We start from the raw sequence: 20207 nt of genomic DNA on the forward strand, positions 1-20207 counted from the left end.
GATGACTGTGCTTTAAATAGCAATAGGAAAATTCAGAAGAAGGGAGAGTTTTGGGGAAAAGGTAATGAAAGCCGTTTTGGACATGTTGAGTTTGAGAGGTCCAAGAGGTTAATTGGTGATACTTCTTGTGATATAGTGGATAGAGCCCTGGACTGGGAATCAGGAAGACTCATCTTCCTATGTTCAAATCTGGCCTCAGACACTTACTAGCTGTGTGACCCTGGACTAGTCACTTAACCCTGTTGACCACAGTTTCCTTATCTGTAAAATGAGCTGGAGAAGAAAATGGAAAGCCACTCTATTAAAGAAAAGCCCAAATGGGGTGACAGAGTTGGACACAACTTGAGCTTCCAAACAACAGTAGCCACTTGTAGCTCAGGAGAGAGACTAGGGCTTGATCTGGCATCTGCAGTAGAGATCATTGAACCCCCTTGGAACCTGTTTGAGATCACCAAGTGAAATAATATAGAACAAAAAGAAAAGGGAACTCAGGGCAGAGCCTTGGGGAACAATCACAGTTAGTGGACAATTACATGGATCAAGAACCAGCGAAGGAGAATGAGAAGATCAAATCAGATTGGTGGGATAAGAACTAGGAGAGAATGTCCGGAAGGAGAAGGTAAATAATAGCATCGTACTTCAGAGAGGTCAAGAAGGATGAGGACTGAGAAAAGGCCATTTTGTTTGGCAGTTTAGAGATCATTACTAACTTTGGAGAGAACATTTTCAATTAAATGATAAGGTTGGAACCAGATTGCTTTGGGTTTAAAAGGGTGAAAGGAAGAGAAGTGAAGGCACGGATTGTATGTGGCTTTCTCAGGACTTTAGCTGGGAGAAGAGATGTAGGACAGTAGCTAGTGGAATGTCGAGGTCAAGCGAGGTGGGTTTTTTTTGTGAATGAGGAAGACGTAAGCATGTTTTGTAGACAGCTGGGGAAGGATCCAGGAGATGAGGAGAAAATGAAGTTAGAGAATGAAGATAATAGTGGGGGTAGTTTGCTAGAGAAGTCAGGAGGGGATAAGAATAAGGGTTCATGTAAATACCTTGGCTTTGGCAAGGAGAAAGTTACCTCCTCATCCGAGACTGGAGCAAAGGAGGAGATGGTGGGAGAAGACTGTCTGAATTATAAGAGATGAAACGGAGGGGAGAAGGGAAGGCTGTTTGAGAGATCTCAATATTTTTAGTAACGTTCTAGGTCCTCATCTGTTGAGGGGATTGGGAAAAGGGGTACCATAGGAAGTTTGAGATGAGGCTTGAATATTCTCTTTGGAGAGTAGGATAGGAAATCAATTAGAAATAGAATGTTTGACAGAAATAGGGAAATTCAGAAGGAGGCATGGTATGGGGGAAAGATAGAGTTCTATTTCAGACATGTTGAATTTGAGATACTTCCTCAGAGGACCTGCCTGGGACCCACTATGCAGGGACTGACTTAGCTCAGCGGTGCCTGTGGGAAGAGTCAGAGGACCTACGTTCAAATCTAGGTTCTATCACTTTGGAGTAAATGAGTCTCTCTTTTGACCTCTTTGTGTCTCAGCTTCTTTATCTATAGGATCCTGTAGAGTTTCTTCATCTGTATAATTATGAACTAGAACTAGATGACCTGACATGTTGAATTTGAAATGCCTATAGGAAATCCGGTTGGAAATGTCTTAAAGGCTTGGTGATTTGAGACTGAAACTCAGAAGAGAGACTAAAATTGGATGTATTTAATTCAGTAATTCAGTGAACAGTTATTAAGTGCCTACTGTTTGCCTTAAGTACCGGGGATACAAATAAAAAAGACAGTTCCTGCCCTCAAGGGGTTTACAGTTTGAGGGAAGACAACACACAAAAAGAAGCTGAAAAGTAGAGATGTGGGGGGACTCAGGGAGTGTGATGGTGTGATGTTCACTCAAGTCAAAGTCAAAGAGAGCAGTTGATGGCAGAAAATGGAGAGTTACCTGGGAAGTTCAGATGTGATCCCCTTCTATAAAGGAAGGCTTTGGAAGGAATTTATTGCTCCACCCTCCAGCCCTGCAGTTAGAGGAAGGAAGACAACTAACTAAGGGAATTGAAAAGGTGTTGAGTATCAAAAACAAAGTCAATGACAAGCTTTATGGGTGAGATATGATGTTCCAAGGAGTTGAAACACAACAGAGCTACTGATGGAAAATGGAGAGTTGTTGTATACAGATATCTGGGAATCATTTGTGTAGATTGATGCCAATTGAATCAATGGGAATTTATGCAACCACTAAAAGAGAGAATGTAGAGAGAGAAGAGGGTTCAGCACAGACTTTAGGAGTATACCAGCAAATTAAGGAGCAGGACATGTGTGATGTCCCCAGTAAAGGAAACTGAGGCACAGACAGGTAGGAGGAGAGAACCGAAGGAGAACCTGTGTATTGAAGAAAAATATATTAATACTAATATTGTACTCTTTATTATTAAATGGCAAAGTGACTTTTATGAGAGGCCTAGTTAAAGGGCTGGCCTAGGAGTCAGGAAGACCTATAGTGAAGTCCTGCCTCTGTCACATACTTGCTATGTAACTTTAACCTCAGTACTTCCAGGGTGTTAATTCTCCAGGACTACAAATTACATATACATTGTGATCTGTATCATACAGGCACTTTGCACAAGAGTTTTTCCTTTCATTCATTAAATCACAAGTGCTAACCAAAAGGGAGTTATTGATCATAGGATCATAGATTTAGAGCCAGAAAGGACCTTAGAAGCCATTGAGTGCAGTTCCCTCATTTTACTAAGGAGGAAACTGAAACAGATTAAGTGACTGTCTAGGATCACACAATTAAGGATGGTATTACTGACTCAAGTCCAATGCCCTATCTGTTATGCTACACACTGTCTCTCATAATGATTGTTTTAATGATCTAATATTCATTAACATATGCAAATCTTTGTCCAGTTTATCATTTCATTCTGATCCTTAATGTATATTTCTTATTGAATCCTTAGTGATTGTCCTGTATTGATCCTTAACATGATTCTCGTTGAAAATTAAATCATTAATGATTTAATAAAAATCATGATTAATTCTTCCACTGAACATCATACTGAGATGATGTAAGTGACCTATGCTTTTGAAATCCTTTCCAACAAAGTACCAGCTCAAATATGTCCTAACCTGGAAGGTAGCAATGAACTATATCATGTAAGCTGGCAGCTGGTGGTGCAGTGGATAGTGCACTGGGCCTGGCATCAGAAAGGCCTGACTTCGAATCCAGCTTCAGACACTTACTAGCTGTGTAACTCAGGACAAATCACTTAATCTCTCTCTGCCTCAGTTTCCTCAAATGTAAAAAGGACATAATAAAAGTACCTACTACCTCTCAGGGTTATTGTGAGGATCAAATGAGATAATATTAGTGATAAGTTTTTAGAACAGAGGAAGTATAAATTTCTGGGAACACAAAAAATGAGATCATTCCTGCCCTCAAGGGAGTTTACTTTCTACTAAGGAAATGCAACATGTCCATGGATGAGTAAATACAAGGTCATTTGAGACATCATCCTTGACTCCTCACTTTCATTCCTAAGTCATCTTTCTTTCCAAACCAAGAGGGTAGTAGTAACCTTCCCTATTGTTAGCTAGTGGTGGGACTTGTTTTCAACACAATTGAACAGCCCCTTCATCTATTATCGTCCAGCTCTACCTTTTCTTGCTTTGGGTATCCCATGGCTTTGCAGGCCCCAAAGCTCCCCTTTTGCTCTGGGTGTTGGCACCTCACAGTGGTAATAACCTAACTACTACATACAAGGGCATTCATACCAGTAGCAGTGCAGGCAAAATTTTCCCTCAAAATACTCACACCCTGCTCCCTGTAACACCTTGTGGCTGTAGCAGTTACCCCTTTGTGGACTCTGTACTCCCCCACCCTTTTAATTTTTAGTGAAGGATAAGCAGGATGGGTTGCAGTATGTATCACAAATCTTATTATGTATGTTTTTCCTCAGTCCCCCACCACCCTTTCAAACTTCCCTATTTTTGTCAAGGGTACTGTCATCTTTACAGTTACCCAGGTTCACAACCTCAGTGTCATCTTCAATGTGCATAGCACAGTGCCCAACATCCTACTGTGTGCCAGGCACTGTGTTAAGCAAATTAGTGATCCTTAATAAATGCCAGTTGGCTGATTCTGCTTCATTCCACATATCCAATCAGTTGCCAAGTCTTGTCCATTTTGTCATTATGACAGTGCTCACATCCATCCCCATCTCTTCACTAGCACATCTACCATCCTCATTGCTCTCATCTCTTGTTATATTGCTTTAGCAATATACTCTTGTGTTAGTTTTTTTGTTTGTTTGTTTGTTTTGTTTTTTGGCTAGGCAGTGGGGTTAAGTGACTTGCCCAGGATCACACAACTAGTAAGTGTTGTGTGTCTGAGGCCAGATTTTGAACTCAGGTCCTCCGAATCCAAGGCCTGTACTCTATCTACTGCTCCACCTAGCTGCCTCTGCAATATGCTCTTAATTGGTCTCCCTTACTAAAGAGACTCCTTTCTTCTTTTCATCTTTTAGTAATTCAGTCACTTTATAAAGCACTTACTCATGCTAACTGCTAAGAGCTGGAGATGCAAAAGTAAAACTAAATTAATCCTTGTCTTCAGAAAGCTTATATTTCTTTTTTAAAATTATTTTTTAAAATTAATAAACATCTATTTCTTCTCTCTTCTGTATCTCTTCCATCCTCCTGATTTTTTTTTAAAGAAAAGAAAAACGAAAATATTGTAACAAATATGCATAGTCAAGTAAAACTGATTTCTGCATCGGCCATGTCCCTAAATAGATGTCTCAGTCAGCACCATAAGTCTATCCCCTTTCTGTCAAGGTGTGGATAGCATACTTCGTTATAGATTTTTGAAAGTCAAGGTTAGCCATGGCATTGATCAGAGATCTTAAATCTTGAAAAATTGTTTGCCTTTACAGTTTTGTTATTGGATATGTTGTTCTCCAGTTGCATCAATTTGAACAACTCTTCCCAGGTTTATCAAACCCATCTTTTTCATCATTTTTTAGGGCATAGTAGTATTCTAGTACATTCATGTGCCATGATTTCTTTAGCCATCCCAGTTGATGGGTATGCCTTTTGTTTATAGTTCTTTGTCAACACAAAAAGAGCTGCTCTTAATATTTTTGTATGCATGGATCTTTTCTTTGATCTCTTTGGTGGGGTATAGGACTAGTTACTAGGTATAATACTAGGTATCATTGCTGGATCAAAGGATTTGCACAGTTTAGTGACTTTTTGATTTTGCTTTCGAGAATGGCTGGACCAAGTAACAACTCTACCAATAATGCATTAATGTCCCTGTTTTTCCCACAACTCTCCAACATCTGTAATTTTCCTTTTTTGTCAACTTTGCAAATCTGATAGGGGTGAGAGTAGAACCTCAGAGTTACCTTAATTTGCGTTTCTTTAATTATTAATGCTTTGTTGTTAATAGCCTGGCTTTCTTTCTTGGAAAACTGCCTATTCATAAAGAAGCTTATCTTCTAGTGGGAGAAACAGTATATGTACATATACGAATTCGTATTTGCACAATGTATAAAAGACTAAGGGTACATACTGTCTTTTGCTTCTCTTTATATACCCTAATAAATGTTTATTGACTGACAAAAAATTAATTTTGAGCCGGGAAATCAGAAAAGACTTCATGAAGAAGGTAGTCTTGAATTGCCCTGAAGGAAATGAGGGATTCCCAGAGTTGAGGATGTAGTGCATGGAAGACAGAAGGTGTAAAGGGGTATAAAGACAGTAGATGGAGTAGCACAGCTACCAAATTAATATTCTTAATACTATGATATTCTTAATACTTAAGTCTGTGTTGCTTCCCTATTCAAGAAGCTCTGTTGTCTTATGACTGTAAGGTCAGATACTTCATCTTTAGCTCATCCTTTTAAAACTTCTGGTTTTTGTGTAAATTTCATGATGCATATAATTATTACAGTAGTGCATATGTGTAATTTACAAATGAAACATACATCAGGAGGGTACATCCTTGAATTTTTTACTGATGGGGTATGCTGTCAAAAAAATTGGAGACCGCTAGACTAGACATTATTCATGCAGCATCTTCTGGGAAGGCAAATATTTTCCCATATAAATTACGTATTTGTTTCTCTCTGAGTAATGTGGGGTTGTCTGTTTCTGACAGGACTGATGATGTTCTTTTGAATACTTCCAACAGGAATGTAACTGACTGGTTTCTGTTCTTAAGTATAACTACTTTTCCCAGGCTTGTGCTCTTTCAGGAAGTAGTGCTTTACTTTAAATTTCTATTGGCTTCCAGTGACTAAAGCTGAAGAATATTTGATTTTGGTTGCCCTTGAACAATATTACATATTTAGTGCTTCAAGTAGAGTTCCATTATGGTGTTTGTTTGGTAACTTATTTTGTAGCAATGCAATATTTATTTTATGGGATATATTGATATAGTCTGCAACATAATGAATCTGTGGTACAACAAGATCTACTTAAAATGTTTTTCTTCTTTCGTGCTGCAGAAGGATGGGGAAAGAGAAAGGATTGTGTAATTTTTCTCAGGAGATAGTTGTGCATATAATTGCTTACAATTTAGATGCCTAGAAAGAAGGATACAGTCACTTTTACTTAGCTGACAGGGAAAAGCAACATTTTCTTTTGCCTGCTGAATTGTCATTGTGTTTTCCTAGTACTGACTGAGTTTGTAGTTGTGGCATACAGCCTTTCTGGCATTTTAGGATCCTCTTTCTGCAGGATTAAGATTTTTGCAAATTTGGGACCTGGAACAAGAAGAAAAGCATTATCTTTTTGGTAAGAATGTTGTAGAGGTTCATCTAGTAGATCTTGCTTGGATGATTTAACAGTTTTCTTTTAAAAAGCTCATTTTGTCACTTTGTAGACTTGTTTAAATAACCTATCAAATTTTCTATGAATAAATTTTGTTTTGACAAATAATTGCAACGTACTTACAGTTGAATCCTAATCCCCATAAAACAATGAAGTAAAACAGCATAAAAGTGATTGTACCCCATATTACATGGAGCCTTATGTGTTAGTGGTTTTATTAAAGAAAAAAAATGGTAGCAGCATTGTCCAATGTTTTAAATATGAATCATGTTTAAAAGTTATCTTTTTTATATGGTTATTGCATTTTAATTGTTTTGTTTATTCATGGCATTACTTCATATAGTTTTTCCCTTATTTCTTTGAATTCTTCATATACATCCCTTATAACACTGTAATAGTCCATTATGTTCGTATTTCCAGTTTTTTCAGCCTTTTCCATTTGTTGGGAAACATGGTTAATTTCCTTTTTTTCCCCCAATATAGTTTTGCTATGAATTTCATACAGGTAAGTCTTTTGTAAAATATTTTGCAAAATTCCAAATTGTTTTCTACCAGCTATAAATTAATATGCCTGTTTTCCCACTTCTCCACCAACATAGCATTTTCCCATTGTTTACTGTTTTCATCAATTGGATGAGTGTGAGATAATACTTAAGAATTTATTTAATTTGTATTTGTATGAGAGATTGCACTGATAGAGTGGATGGAGAGCTGATCTTGGATCCAGGAAGACCAGAGTTTCAGTTGCCCCTTTGACGAATACTAAGATTATGAGTTGCAAAAAAGATGTCTACTTGCATTGATAGAAGGATATTTTTTTTCTGAGAGTTCTCTATATACATGAAATCATAGGTCCATTTAAAATTCTATGATTATCTATTTTGAGTACCTTTTAGATTGTTGTTTATATTTTGTATCTTTTCTGCTAAATTGTTTATTCTTTGAAATGTGATAAAAATATGTGTTTGACTTTTTGACTGTACATATATTGGGGATTGGCTTTTCTGGTATAAATCCAATTTAGCTGTAATGAAAAAAAATTTGGATATATTGCTTTGCTAGAATTATAGTATGTCTGTATCAGTGTTCATTAGAAGTATTGATCTGATGTTTGCTTTATTTCTTCTTGGTTTGGTAGCAAGTTTATGTCAGAATTCGATAGAATACCTTTCCCCCTATTTTTGAAAACAGTTTAGACCACATAATTATTATTTGTCCTTTAAATATTTCATAGAAGCCATTTGTTTATACTTGGAAGTTGTTGCAGGTTTTTTAAATGGGATTTTATTTATGGCTTTCTCAATTTATTTTTCCAAGATTGAGCTATTTAAGTTATCTTTTTCCTCTTTTGTTAATTTTGTCATCTTATTTTTTTAATGATATTTTTTTTATAATTTCATTTTCATTTTTTAAAAATTTATTATTATTATTTTTTTGTGTGTGAGTCAGTTGGGGTTAAATGACTTGCCCAGAGTCACACAGCTAGTTAGTGTTACATGTCTGAGGCCAGATTTGAACTCAGGTCCTCCTGATTCCAAGGCTGGTATGCTATCCACTGTGCCACCTAGCTGCCCCCATCTTATTTTTTAATAAGAGGTAGTGTGGTATGAGCATAGTCATGACCACTGTATCATCTAGCTGGAACTGAATTTTTTTTTTCCATTTAGGCGTATCAAATACTTCAGTATATAAGGATCATAGATCTCTTAGAGCTGGAATGAACCACAGAAGCCATCTCTTCCAACCCCCTCAACTTTACAGATTAGGAATCCTAGGCTTGAGAGGGTGAATAACTTGCCCAGTGTCACACAGATAAGTAGCAGACATAGGATTCAAACTCAGGTGTACTGATTCCAAATCCATCAAAAATGACATTTAATTTGAACTGTCAAGAAGCAGCTTTTAAGTTGGACATTGGGGTGGCTTCAATTAATCTTTAGCTACATGAAATTTAACATTTCAGAAGTTCTATAGTAGAATTGTTCTGTGAAGGCAGAGGATAGGTGGAAATTGTTATGGAATTGAAGTTAGAGAAAATGAGTTCTGATCTAGCACTGCCCGTTGTCTGACCTTGGGTAGTCAGTCAGTCAACAAACACTTGTTAAATACCTACTGTGTGCTAGCCACTGTGCTTAACCCTCAGCAAGGCACTTAATCTCTCTTCCCCAGTATTCATATCTGTAAAATGAGAAGGTTTTAAAAAAATATTTAAAATATCTACAAGCAGAACCTCAAAGAAAAACACAATTTTGGCGCAAGAGATGAAGCAAAAGTTAAAAAATGTAAATGTTTTTATAAATAAAATAAGAGTGCCAGAAGAAAAAAATAGAAAAGAATTAAGAGCTATGGAAGAAAGAATTGGAAAGGGAATTAACAACTTTGCACAAGAGGTATAAAACTTCTCCTAAGCAACAAACTCCTGAAAATTAGAATGAACCAAAGAGAAGCCATTGTCTCCATAAGACAAAAAATATTAAGGGAAAAAAAGAAAGAGAAATTATTTCATAGCAAAAACAACTGACAGGAAGACAAATCTGGGAGAAAACATTTAAGAATCATGGGACTACCTGAAAGGGATGACCTCCCCCCCCCCAAAAAAAAAGGAAAGGACCTTAGATCTCTTAGAACCAGGGGACAAAGAAAAAGAAGGAATCCATGAGTCACCTCTTGACAGCAGTCTCAAAATGAAAACTCTGAGGAACATTATAGCTAAAATCTAGGTTGAAGAATTCAAATACTGAGGAGTTGCAGTATGGAGAACTTGGAATATGATATTCCAGAAGATGAAGAATATAGGCTTACAGCCAAGAACAATTTACTAGCAAATCTAAGTATAATCCTACAGGGGAATAAAATAAAATAGGGGACTTCCAAGCATTCTGATGAAAAGACCTGAGATGTGTAACAACTTTGAACTTCAAACATAGGAATTAAGAGAAAAAATACACAAAACAATAAGAGGTTAAACAAGGATAAACTGCTTACATCTGACATGGGGAGATAATATATATGTGCCCTCTGAATCTTATCATACACCTGGGGTCATAGAGGGTGTCTAATGAGACAGAAGGACTGTTATAAGGTAATGATCTTAAAAAGAATGAAAAGAGAGACAATGGGGAATACTCGGGAGGAAAAGGAAAGTTAGGGAAAATTATCTCATAAGTAGAAGCCTATTCAAACAAGGAGGTTGAGGAGTGGGGGGAATGTTTGACATTTGAACCTCATTCTCCTCTGAACTATTTGAAGGAAGGAAGGAAGAAAAAAGACAAGAGTTGGGTACAGAACTATGTTTCACTCAACAAGGAAATAGGAAAGAAAAGGGAAGGGGAATTACCGGAAGGATAGATTAAAGGAGGGATTAGTCCTAAAGAAAACAAAGTAAGGATTTACAAAAATATTTATAGCTCTTTTTCAGGTAGCAAAGAATTAGAATTTGAAGGGGTGCCCATCAGTTGGGGAATGGATGAACGAGATAGAATATAGAAGTGTGACAGCATAACTATTGTGCTACATAAGAAATGATGAACGGGATGATTTCAGAAAAACCTGGGGAAAATTCTATGAACTTAAGCAGAGTGATTGAAGAGAACTAGAACAATTTGTACCATGACAATATTGTAAAGATAAAGAACTTTGAAAGACTTAGTAACTCCAATAATAATGACAAGCTACAATTCTAGACAACTAATGATGAAAACATGCTGCCCACCTCTGGATGGAGAGGTGAGAGACTGTGCAGAATGAGACATATAAGACCTAAATGGCTGTGTATTCTTTTTTTCTTTTAGACATAGCCAATGCAGAAATTTGTTTTGCTTGATATACATGTTTTTAATGGGTTTTATTTTTCTTTTGTTCTCACATGGGAGTGGGGAAGGGGGAAGAGGAGGAGGAAATAAGTGTGAAGGATTTTTGCAATTTGATAAAAAAATATGATTTTAAGTTTAAACACCAATAGAGTGGTGTGCTGCTTTCCAGGAGCAAGGGGAAAGAATGGGGTTCTTGAGTTTGGGAAAACCAGGAAAGGCAGGTAAAATCATTTCTGCTTAAGGGCACCAGTAGTAGCCTTTGTCCATGAGTGAGTGACGCCATGAGGCCAGGTGACCAAAGTTTTGGCTTAATGGTATTATACCCATGTATTTAGAACAGGCGTGCTTTTGTTTAGTTAATGACTCTTATCATAGAACCAGGTATCTTAGATTTGGTACTTACTTGAAGAAAAATATCCCTTTCTCAGTGAAATGAGTAGTTGATTTAGGCAGGAATTATTTTTGGGAGAAGAGACTGCTGAAGTCAGAAGGAAGAAGAAAGTGTCCTGGTATCTACAAGTTTTCAAGACTTAACTGAGCTATCAGAATTTGCCTTGGATGATCATTCTGATACCAGTTTTGGTTTTTAGTGAGTGAATGTGTTTCCAGTAGAATAAGATATTTAAGTCAGGGATTTAATTAATTTATATGACTGATATTTTTCCTTCTTTCTGAAATGGTTGGATTATTAATCTTGACTAGTTCAGTTGTTTTGTATTCTAGAGTCTGGGACACATAAACCTGGGTTGAAGAATTAGAGGAAAGAGGATTCACTGTCTTCAGGAAAGTGAAAGCAAAGCATATTTAGAAAAATAAATATCTTGGCAAATTTGTTTTCTTTGGGTTGAGGAGGGGCCAGGGACAGTTAGGCCTGTCATAACTTCAAGGGCTCTGGACTTAATGAAATGAGACCAATAGGGAGTGACTCAAGACCTGGAATGGGGGCCATAGCCAATCTGGTCTTTTTCTGATTCCTAACTCGTGTGAACCTTCTTGTGTTTTTGACTCTTCTTCCCTGTCACTTCCCCATTTCCCACTTCTTCACGCATCTGTCCCCCACACCTGGTGTGGGTGCTGCTGTAAACACTTTTTTTAAAACTTGGCTGGAACTACGTAAGTGACTGTTGGAGGAACACAGTGAGTCAAACAGCTTTTTGACTTGCTGAATTTGGCTCACTGAAACATAGATCTGATTTTCTGAGGAGCTGATTGGATGCAGCTAGAAATCTAGATTGTATAGTTGGGCTTTTCTCAGTTGTGATATGCAGACACAGAAATGTGCTCAGATTTGCATTGTTTTAGGCTCTTCTTTACCCAGGAAGTCCTGTAAAGTTATCCCTAGCATAAAGAGTATGTTTATTCAAGATCAAAGCCTTGTTTAGCAAGGATATAGGAGGGCGGAAACAGAAGTTGTTATTTGTGTCACTTACGTAGGGCACTAATTCAGGCTTGGTGATTACATATTGCCCTTTGGACACAGTAATTTGTTTCTTATTTCAGCTTCGCAGACTATGAATTCTATTTGGATATTTCAAACTGTGAAATTAAAAGCCAGTGCTTTAGAGTTAGAAAATCACTTAAAACATCTGTGTTCTCGTCCACTCAGTCTGTCTTTTTTGCTATGCCAGATCCTCAGGCTTTGGTAAACAGAATTACTAAACCTGGCTCAGGACCACTGGAATATTTCTCTGGCCTCCCTAAAAAAAAGAAATTGATGTTTCTTGATTTGATAGACTGACTTTTGTTTTCATTTTCTCTTCCAGCTCTGACAGCATGTGAGCAGTTTTTTACCAAGAACATAAGTCATCGAAAGGGGGCCCTAGAAGGAAGATTATTCAGTGGAGATCAGTGGAGACCAATGCCAGAAGAGTCTGGAATTTCATTCTTTGGGGGCAGCATGAGAAGTTTTTTGCAGCTATCTGTGGCCCGCCAGCAAGGACTGTAGCTCTGTAGGAGGGTCCTGGAAGCAGAGAGCCCCAGGAACCTCTCTTGAAGAAGAATGGAGCCAGACATGAACTCACCCTTGTGAAGACTTTCTTTTCATCCTGTGAAGGGATTTTAAGTAAAAATTATTTAATTTCCCCATTTTTAACATGAACAGTCTTCTATATAAAGTACCAGTATAACCTGCTCAGGAATTAGTTGAATGTTTCTGGCACAAAGTTGATATTTTTTCTCGTGCCATTCTAGCAATGACATAACAGCTTGGTGTGTATTACCAAGACAGATTCATCTGTCAAGTGCATTTGGGTGAGAGAGGATCTCTGAAATCAGTGTAAGGACAGCAGAAGCAGAGATATCTCTGCTCACTCTCCTAGAACTGAGTCTGGACTCTTGAATGATTTTGTCCCTTCTTAATCATCTCCGAAATAGATCTTTCCTGGGTGATCTTGAGTCTACCATTTGTGAACCATTCCTAGTAGTTTTTTTCCTTCCACACACAGATGGTGAAAGGATGTGAACTTTGGAATGGAGTTGGTTAAACTTTGGGAACTTAGTTCCTTTCACAGACGATTACTCTCAAAGAGGACAGTTTAAAAGTTTCAGGGCCTTATAGGGTTTCTGTTTGGTTGAAGGGCGTTGGCCTTGTCTGCATCCACCACCATGTTCCTGCTGCTGCCCTTTAACAGCCTGATTGTCAACTTGCTTGGCATCTCCCTGACAGTCCTCTTCACTCTCCTTCTGGTTTTCATCATTGTCCCGGCCATTTTTGGTGTCTCCTTTGGTATCCGAAAACTCTACATGAAAACTTTATTGAAAATCTTCGCGGTGAGTTGTGCTATATTACAAATGGTTGACACATGATGAAGGGAGGAATACAGCTAACAGTTATTGACATCTGGCTCTTGCCTGACACATGGAGAAAGCTATAGGGGAAGGAGTGGTGTTCAGAGCAAAACAGTATTGCCACCTTTATACTAGCTGTGAAAACCTTCAGGAGTCTTTGATTGAACCTGAGGGTCTTGCTAATGTTTGATTTATCCTAAATAAAGGGGGCTCTATACATTATACCAGATCAAGTATATTCCACAGAAAATGGAGCTAAGAATTCTGTTTGCTTTTTAATTTAAAAGGCCAAGGGTCAGACATTTAACAATGTAGAATATTTATTTTCCCCGTATCTTTGCTTAGTAGAAGTAAGATCATAGAGCTGCCACTGACCTTTGTCTCCTTCTCAGATGAGAATAAGATCTTCTATCCCAACATGTATCTTAAAGACATTTGCTGAATTGTATTCTTCTAGAACACTTGACTTTTTCATGATGTGACTGGGTTTTCTTTGTGAGGGTCATAAATTATCTATATTTCAAAAGACTTGATTGTGGCAGTTATTCAGTATGCTCTGTTGTGGTCAGACTCTCTCTATTTTTGCTTTATCTCCAGAATTTAATAGCAAACTAATTAGGTATGAGGGATGAGAGTATGTAGTTGAGGATAGTGTTGAAGTTTGAATCTGAGTGACTGGGAAGATAGTGCCTTTAACAAAAACGGAAGTTTAGAGGAGGGGCAGGTTGAGGGGAAGATAATGCACTCCATTTGGAACACGCCGTGTTTGGGATGTCTGTGGGACATCCAGGAGAAGCCCGATCTAGCCAGCAAGGGAAATGGGTTTTGCAATCCTTTTGTAAGGTGATGCTAGTGCTACTTTCTGTTAACTAAGAAGCAAGGATGGGGGACTATGGGGGAGATACTTTTTGCAAGGGATGTGGTACTTTTTATTGCAATGTTATTTAATATGTCAAAGCACAGAGGAGGGAAGGAAAAGAAGGAAGAAAGGAAGGAAAGATTTCTTAAGCACCTGCTACATGCTAGGAACTATGCTAAGCACTTAACAAATATCAATCAGTAAACATTTAAGCTCTCTGCTAAATGCTTAACAAATATCAATCAGTAAACATTTAAGCTTTTTGCTAAATGCTTAACAAATATCAATCAGTAAACATTTATTAAGTGCCTAGAATGTGTCGGGCACTATGCTAAGCACTGGGGCTACAAAAAGAGGCAAAAAACAGTTCCTGTCCTCAAAGAGCTTACAGTCTAATTGGGGAAACATGAATGTGTGTGAGCAAATGTGCACTCGCACACACGTGTATAAAGCAAGCTATATACAGAATAAAAAGAGAATAGTTAACAGGGAGGGCACTAGGATTAAGAGGGATTGGGGGGAAGGTTGAAATTTGAAACCTAGGAGGTCAATAGTTTAGTAATAGAGAGCATTCCAGGCACAGGACAACTGGAGAAAATGCTGGGAGTCGAGATCTGAGTGTCTTATTCATGAAACAGCCAAGTGACCAGTTTCACTGGATTCAAGACTGTGTTGGGGAGTAAGGTATAAGAAAACTGAAAAGGTAGGAGAGGGTTAGGTTATGAAGGGCTTTGAATGCCAAATAACATTTTGTATTTGATGTTGGAGGTGATAGGGAGCCACTAGAGTTTATAATGTCAGACCTGTGCTTTAGAAAAATCACTTTAGTGGCTGGATGGAGGATAGATTAGAGTGGAGAGTAACCTGAGGCAAGCTATTGGTATTGCAATAGTCCAGGCATGAGGCCTGTACCAGAGTAGTGGCAGAGTCATAGGAGAAAAGGGGTATATATAAGAGATTGACTCCTAGGTTGGGAGCCTGAGGAACTGGCTTTGAGGAACTGTTGTTGTTGGTCCTTCTTCTCCAAGAGGACCATGGCATCATGAAGGTGATGCCATGACTTGCAAGTGAATTGGATTTAAGTGAGCGAGGGCTGTGCAAAGTCACCAGCCTCACTTTCTCCTCAGGAACTATCTGGGTCCAGTGGCAAGATGTAAATCAAGAAGACTGGAGATGGCCCCAGATGCAGTGGGAGACCTTGGCCTTTTTTTGTTTGTTTGTTTGTTTGTGCCTGTCCATCTTTCAATTTTTTTTTTTGGTATGCATTTATGTTTTTATTTTATTAATTTGTTTTGGTTTATCAACATTCGCTTCCAAGACCTCGGCCTTTTTAAGCTAAGGTCTGCCCCAGGTCTCAGTTTGACTGAGGCAACACCCAATCAGTGATTAAGGATGGGTAAGAAATGAGACAAAGATAGGTAAGAAATGAGACAAAGAATGGCCTCTTTTACCTAGTCCAAAAAAAAAATCAGTAATCTGGGAGGGGAAGACCCTCAGAGTTTCTGGCCAAAACAGAAACAATTGCTGTTTACATTTACTCTGAGTCAATCACAGTGATAAGGGAAGGTAGGATGAGGGGAGGGTTTAGGGGGGTAAGATAATGAGTTCTTTTTGGGGTGTGTTGAATTTAAGATGTCTACTGGGTAATCCAGTTTGAGGTGTCTGAAAGTCAGTTGGAGATGCTAGATTAGAGGTTAGAAGAGAGGTTGGGCAGGATAGGTAGATTTGAGAATCATCAGGGTAGAGAATGGTAATTAAACCCGTGGGAGCTGATGTTGATCCTTGCAACCACACTGAGAAGTAGGTACTGTTATCATCCCGATTTTACAGTCAAGGAAATTGAGGCAAACAGAAGTTAAGTGATTTGCCTAGGGTCACATAGCTAATGTCTAAGGCTGGATTTGACCTCTGATATTCAGATTCTAGTCTAAGCACTTCATCTACTGTATCACCTTTAGATGCCTGTTAAGGGAAGTTTCTAACCAGAGGTTTGGGAATTTGTCTGTGGCATTAATTTGTGACATATTTCTTTTCTTTTTGGTGAGGCAGTCAGGGTTAAGTGACTTGCCTAAGGTCACACAGCTAGTGAGTATCAGTTGTCTGAGGTCGGATTTGAACTCAGGTCCTCCTGACTCCAGGGCCGGTACTCTATCCACTGCGCCAGAAATCCCCTGATTCTGATATTTTTGTATTCAAAAAGTAATTCTCTTTCCTGTGATTCCTAGACCACTGTTAATTTGAGAATATCATTCAGAATACTACCTTACATTTTTGTCCTAGTACTTTACAGTTTTCAAAGTGATGTCATATGTTTTCTATCATTTGATCCTCCAAACAACTCTGAAATAGGGGAGGTATTATTACTCTATTTTTCCACATATGAGGACAGTGAAGATTAGAGAAAGTGAATTGCCTTGGTTCACACAGCATGTGAGTGGTGAAGAAAGGAGATCATGCCGAAGAGGTTGCAGATACCCATTTTGGAATAAATTTAGTGTAGAAGGCAGTTGTTGCCATGCAGTGATTCCATGGGCACAATAGAAAGAAGAGGTGTTTTATTTTGGAATTTGTATTGTCTTTTTCCTATCTTTCTTCTTTTGTGGAAAAACAAGCACTAGAATTAGTTGGAATAATTGACATTTTTATGAGACAGCAGTGAGAGAGGATCATTCTCGATTTTTATTAAGTACAAGAAATCAATGATTAATTCATGACACTACATAGGATCTTGTTATGAAAGACACTAATACTAAGAGGTACCAGCCTATGACCTTTTTTGTGACTGGCATGTTAAGCTTTTTTTAGTTCATGGACCACTTTGGGAGAGGTGTGTGTTAGGTAAAGAACTGGATCTGCAGTAGGATTGCTAGTGTTGTTTTATGCTAGGCGGGTCACTCTCTGATCTTTGATTTCCTCATCTGTGAATTAGGTATAATAATAGTTGGACTATTTGTCTTATAGGGTTGTGAGGAAAGCAGTTTAGAAACTTCAGAGTACTATGTATAAGTCATCATTGGAGGCCAAAGGACCCAGAGATTTTGTAGTTTTTGACAAGTGGTTGTATTCTTAGGAAACCTAGTTCAGTAAGCATTATTATAATGGGCTACATTTTTTAGATGTTCTTTATAATAAGATTAAAATCTGTAGTGGAGAATGGTGTGTGGTGGTTTTTTAGATAACATACTGTTGCACTGGCCTATTGACCTACAAAATTAGATTGGTGTAACAGATGCAGTTCCCTCATTTGTGAAAATAAGGTACTTAAAATGAATGATTTCTTATAGACTCTTACAGTCTGTGATTATAGGTGAGCTGAGATTTTCTAGAAAAATTACCAGATCACACTTTTAGAATCACTGACCCTCGGACACGGTAATTAGAAGTAGAGGTTGAAGGGGCAACTAGGTGGGATAGTGGATAGAGAATGGGCCCTGGAGTCTGGAGGATCTGAGTTCAAATCTGGCCTCAGACACTTACTAGCTGTGTGATCCTGGGCAAGTCACTTAGTCCTGATTGCCTCCAAAAAAAAGAAGCAGTGTAAATATCACCTACTATCTCACTATCTCATGACCTAGGATTTCAGAAACAAGAGTGAACCAGACATATTTGTCAGTCACTCAAAGGGTATTAGTATTTTTGCTGATTAAAAATTGATGAATCGAACATGTATTAAGCATTTGTTTTTTAATAATTACAAGGCCAGGTCCTATGCTAGGTGCCAGAGATACAGTGACAAAAAAGCATTGCCCCAAAGGAGCTTATATATGTTAGATATATATCAAAGCATGTAGATAATTTTGCGGGAGAGACACTAAGCTGAACTTTGAAGGAAACTAGGGATTCTAAGGTTTGTAGAATGAGGAAGATGTGCATTCCAGGTAATGGTGGACATTATTGTGAAGGCAGAGATAGAAGGTGGGATGGCATTTGTGATGATTATAGAAAGTAGGCTAATTTGGCTGGACTGAAGAGTGAATGAAGGCCAGCTAAATAATGTAAAACAAGGCCAGTCACAGCTTTCGGTATTCTAAAGCAATATAACCTCACGTTACAGAAAGTAGTTAGATTCAATTTTTTTTTAAATTTTATTAATTTATTTTGATTTATCAACAGTCACTTCCATATGCTTTTGAGTTTAAAATTTTTCTCCCCCTTCCACCTCCCCACCCTCCCCAAGATGGCGCACAATCTGATATAGGCTTTACATTTACACTCCTGTTAAACATATTTTCACATTAGTGAAGTTGTACGTAAAAATTAAAACCAATAGGAGGAACCATCAGAAAGATGAAACAAAACTCAACAGAAGGTAAAAATAACTGATAGCGATTCGACTTCCATAGTTCTTTCTTTGGATGTGGACAGCATTTTCCATCCCAAGGCCTCTGGAAATGTCTTAGATCCTTGTAATGCTGAGAAGGGTTCAGTTTAACAATATTAGTCATCGCATAACATGGCTGTTATTGTGTACAATGTCCTCTTGGTTCTGCTCACTTCACTCAGCATCAGACCATACAAATCTAGGAAGATTCAATTTAACAAACATTTATGAGATGCCTACTGTATCCAATGCACAATGGGGGAGGGGTGATAGGAACTAGAGGAAGATAAACTTATAAGACAAAGTGCTTGTCCTTTTATCTAACTTAGATTTCAAGGAGGAGCTCTAAAGGAGACAAAGATAAAACTTCATTATGTCCAAGCTTACATCCAGTGGGTGGGTACTTCCATGACCTGCACTCCTTAATCTGTTGCAAATAGGAACCATTTCTTAAGATACATTGTCCAAAGAGAATCTGGATTTGTTGAAAAGTTCTTTTAACTCATGTTTCATTTTTGATTGTTGTATGCCTGAGGGGATTTCAGGAAGAGATACCATTTATAAAGTATTTTGTAATACTGTTAAAAAGAAGAGAATACTGTGGCAAAAATTGCCTGCTTGTAGGCCTAGTAAAGTTTCTGTAGCATCTGAATTTCTAAGGGCTTGCATTTTGTCGATGGCCCTTGTGTTAAGTTTAGCGAGGTATATGTGTGTAGATTGGAGGCACTGTGTAGACAGAGCCAGCTTTTCAATCTGGAAGTCTTTGACTTCAAGTTTGACATACACATACTTGTCCTGATGCCTCAGGCAACTCTAAAGCTCCAAGTTGGCCAGTAGGTAATAATCTGCATTATCTGCATTGAGGAGAGTGATAGTTCCCTACACCAAAGAAAATGGCATGGTCATGAATGTTCTTAAAATGTGCTCGTCTCTTCCCTGTAGATGGAAGCAGAGACAGTATGAAGTGATGCTGAATAGACTAGAAAATGGTTTCTCAATTTGTGGGAGCAGAGAGGATGTTCATACTCAGAAAAAGAATCCTGGTTTATGATGACTTTTCTTGGATATGTGACTACCATGCCCTTCTGAAATAACAACTGAAAGAAAGTTTTGTTTAATATTAGAAGATTTGAGTCCTTAGAAAATTTGGGCCAAAGCTCCCAAATGATTCTTAACAGTTATTTAGTTACCAGAAGTTTACCTTTGGACATTAGGGGCCCAGAACCTCTTAGTTCAGAAAAGGAACTTTGCTAGGGTAAAGGGCAAGCTAATAATAACTATCATGTTATGCCTATTCAATGTTTGCAAATTTCTCTACATACATTTTCTCAATTGATTTTCATAGTAAACCTTTAAAGGTGTAAGGGCTATTACAAATAAGAAAACTTAAACTAAGAAGTGTTATTAACTTGTTTGAGGTCAGACCACTAGTAAATTCCCTTTTTTCCCCTACTGGTATATTTCTGAGGAAATATTGGAACCTTGGTCTTCCTACCTTCCATCTGATATCCTATACATTATGTCATATTGCCTCTATTTACTGAACGTTTTTTTAGGCATTTGGGGTTAAGTGACTTGCCCAGGGTCACA

The 20207-nt window shown here is 37.9% G+C and overlaps 1 protein-coding gene across 1 annotated transcript in view; it reads left to right on the plus strand.

Annotated features, from left to right (window-relative positions):
• Window positions 1-20207, plus strand: part of GPAT4 (glycerol-3-phosphate acyltransferase 4) — a 37817-nt gene that overhangs the window by 3880 nt on the left and 13730 nt on the right. The window contains exon 2 of the mRNA XM_020969591.2: window positions 12414-13419. Within this exon, the coding sequence (XP_020825250.1) occupies window positions 13255-13419 (165 nt within the window). The 5' untranslated portion in view covers window positions 12414-13254. The remainder of the gene's footprint in view (window positions 1-12413; window positions 13420-20207) is intronic.

The sequence above is a fragment of the Phascolarctos cinereus genome, unplaced genomic scaffold (genome assembly GCF_003287225.1).
Source record: "Phascolarctos cinereus isolate Bilbo 61053 unplaced genomic scaffold, phaCin_HiC Scaffold_2;HRSCAF=192, whole genome shotgun sequence".
Lineage (NCBI taxonomy): Eukaryota > Metazoa > Chordata > Mammalia > Diprotodontia > Phascolarctidae > Phascolarctos > Phascolarctos cinereus.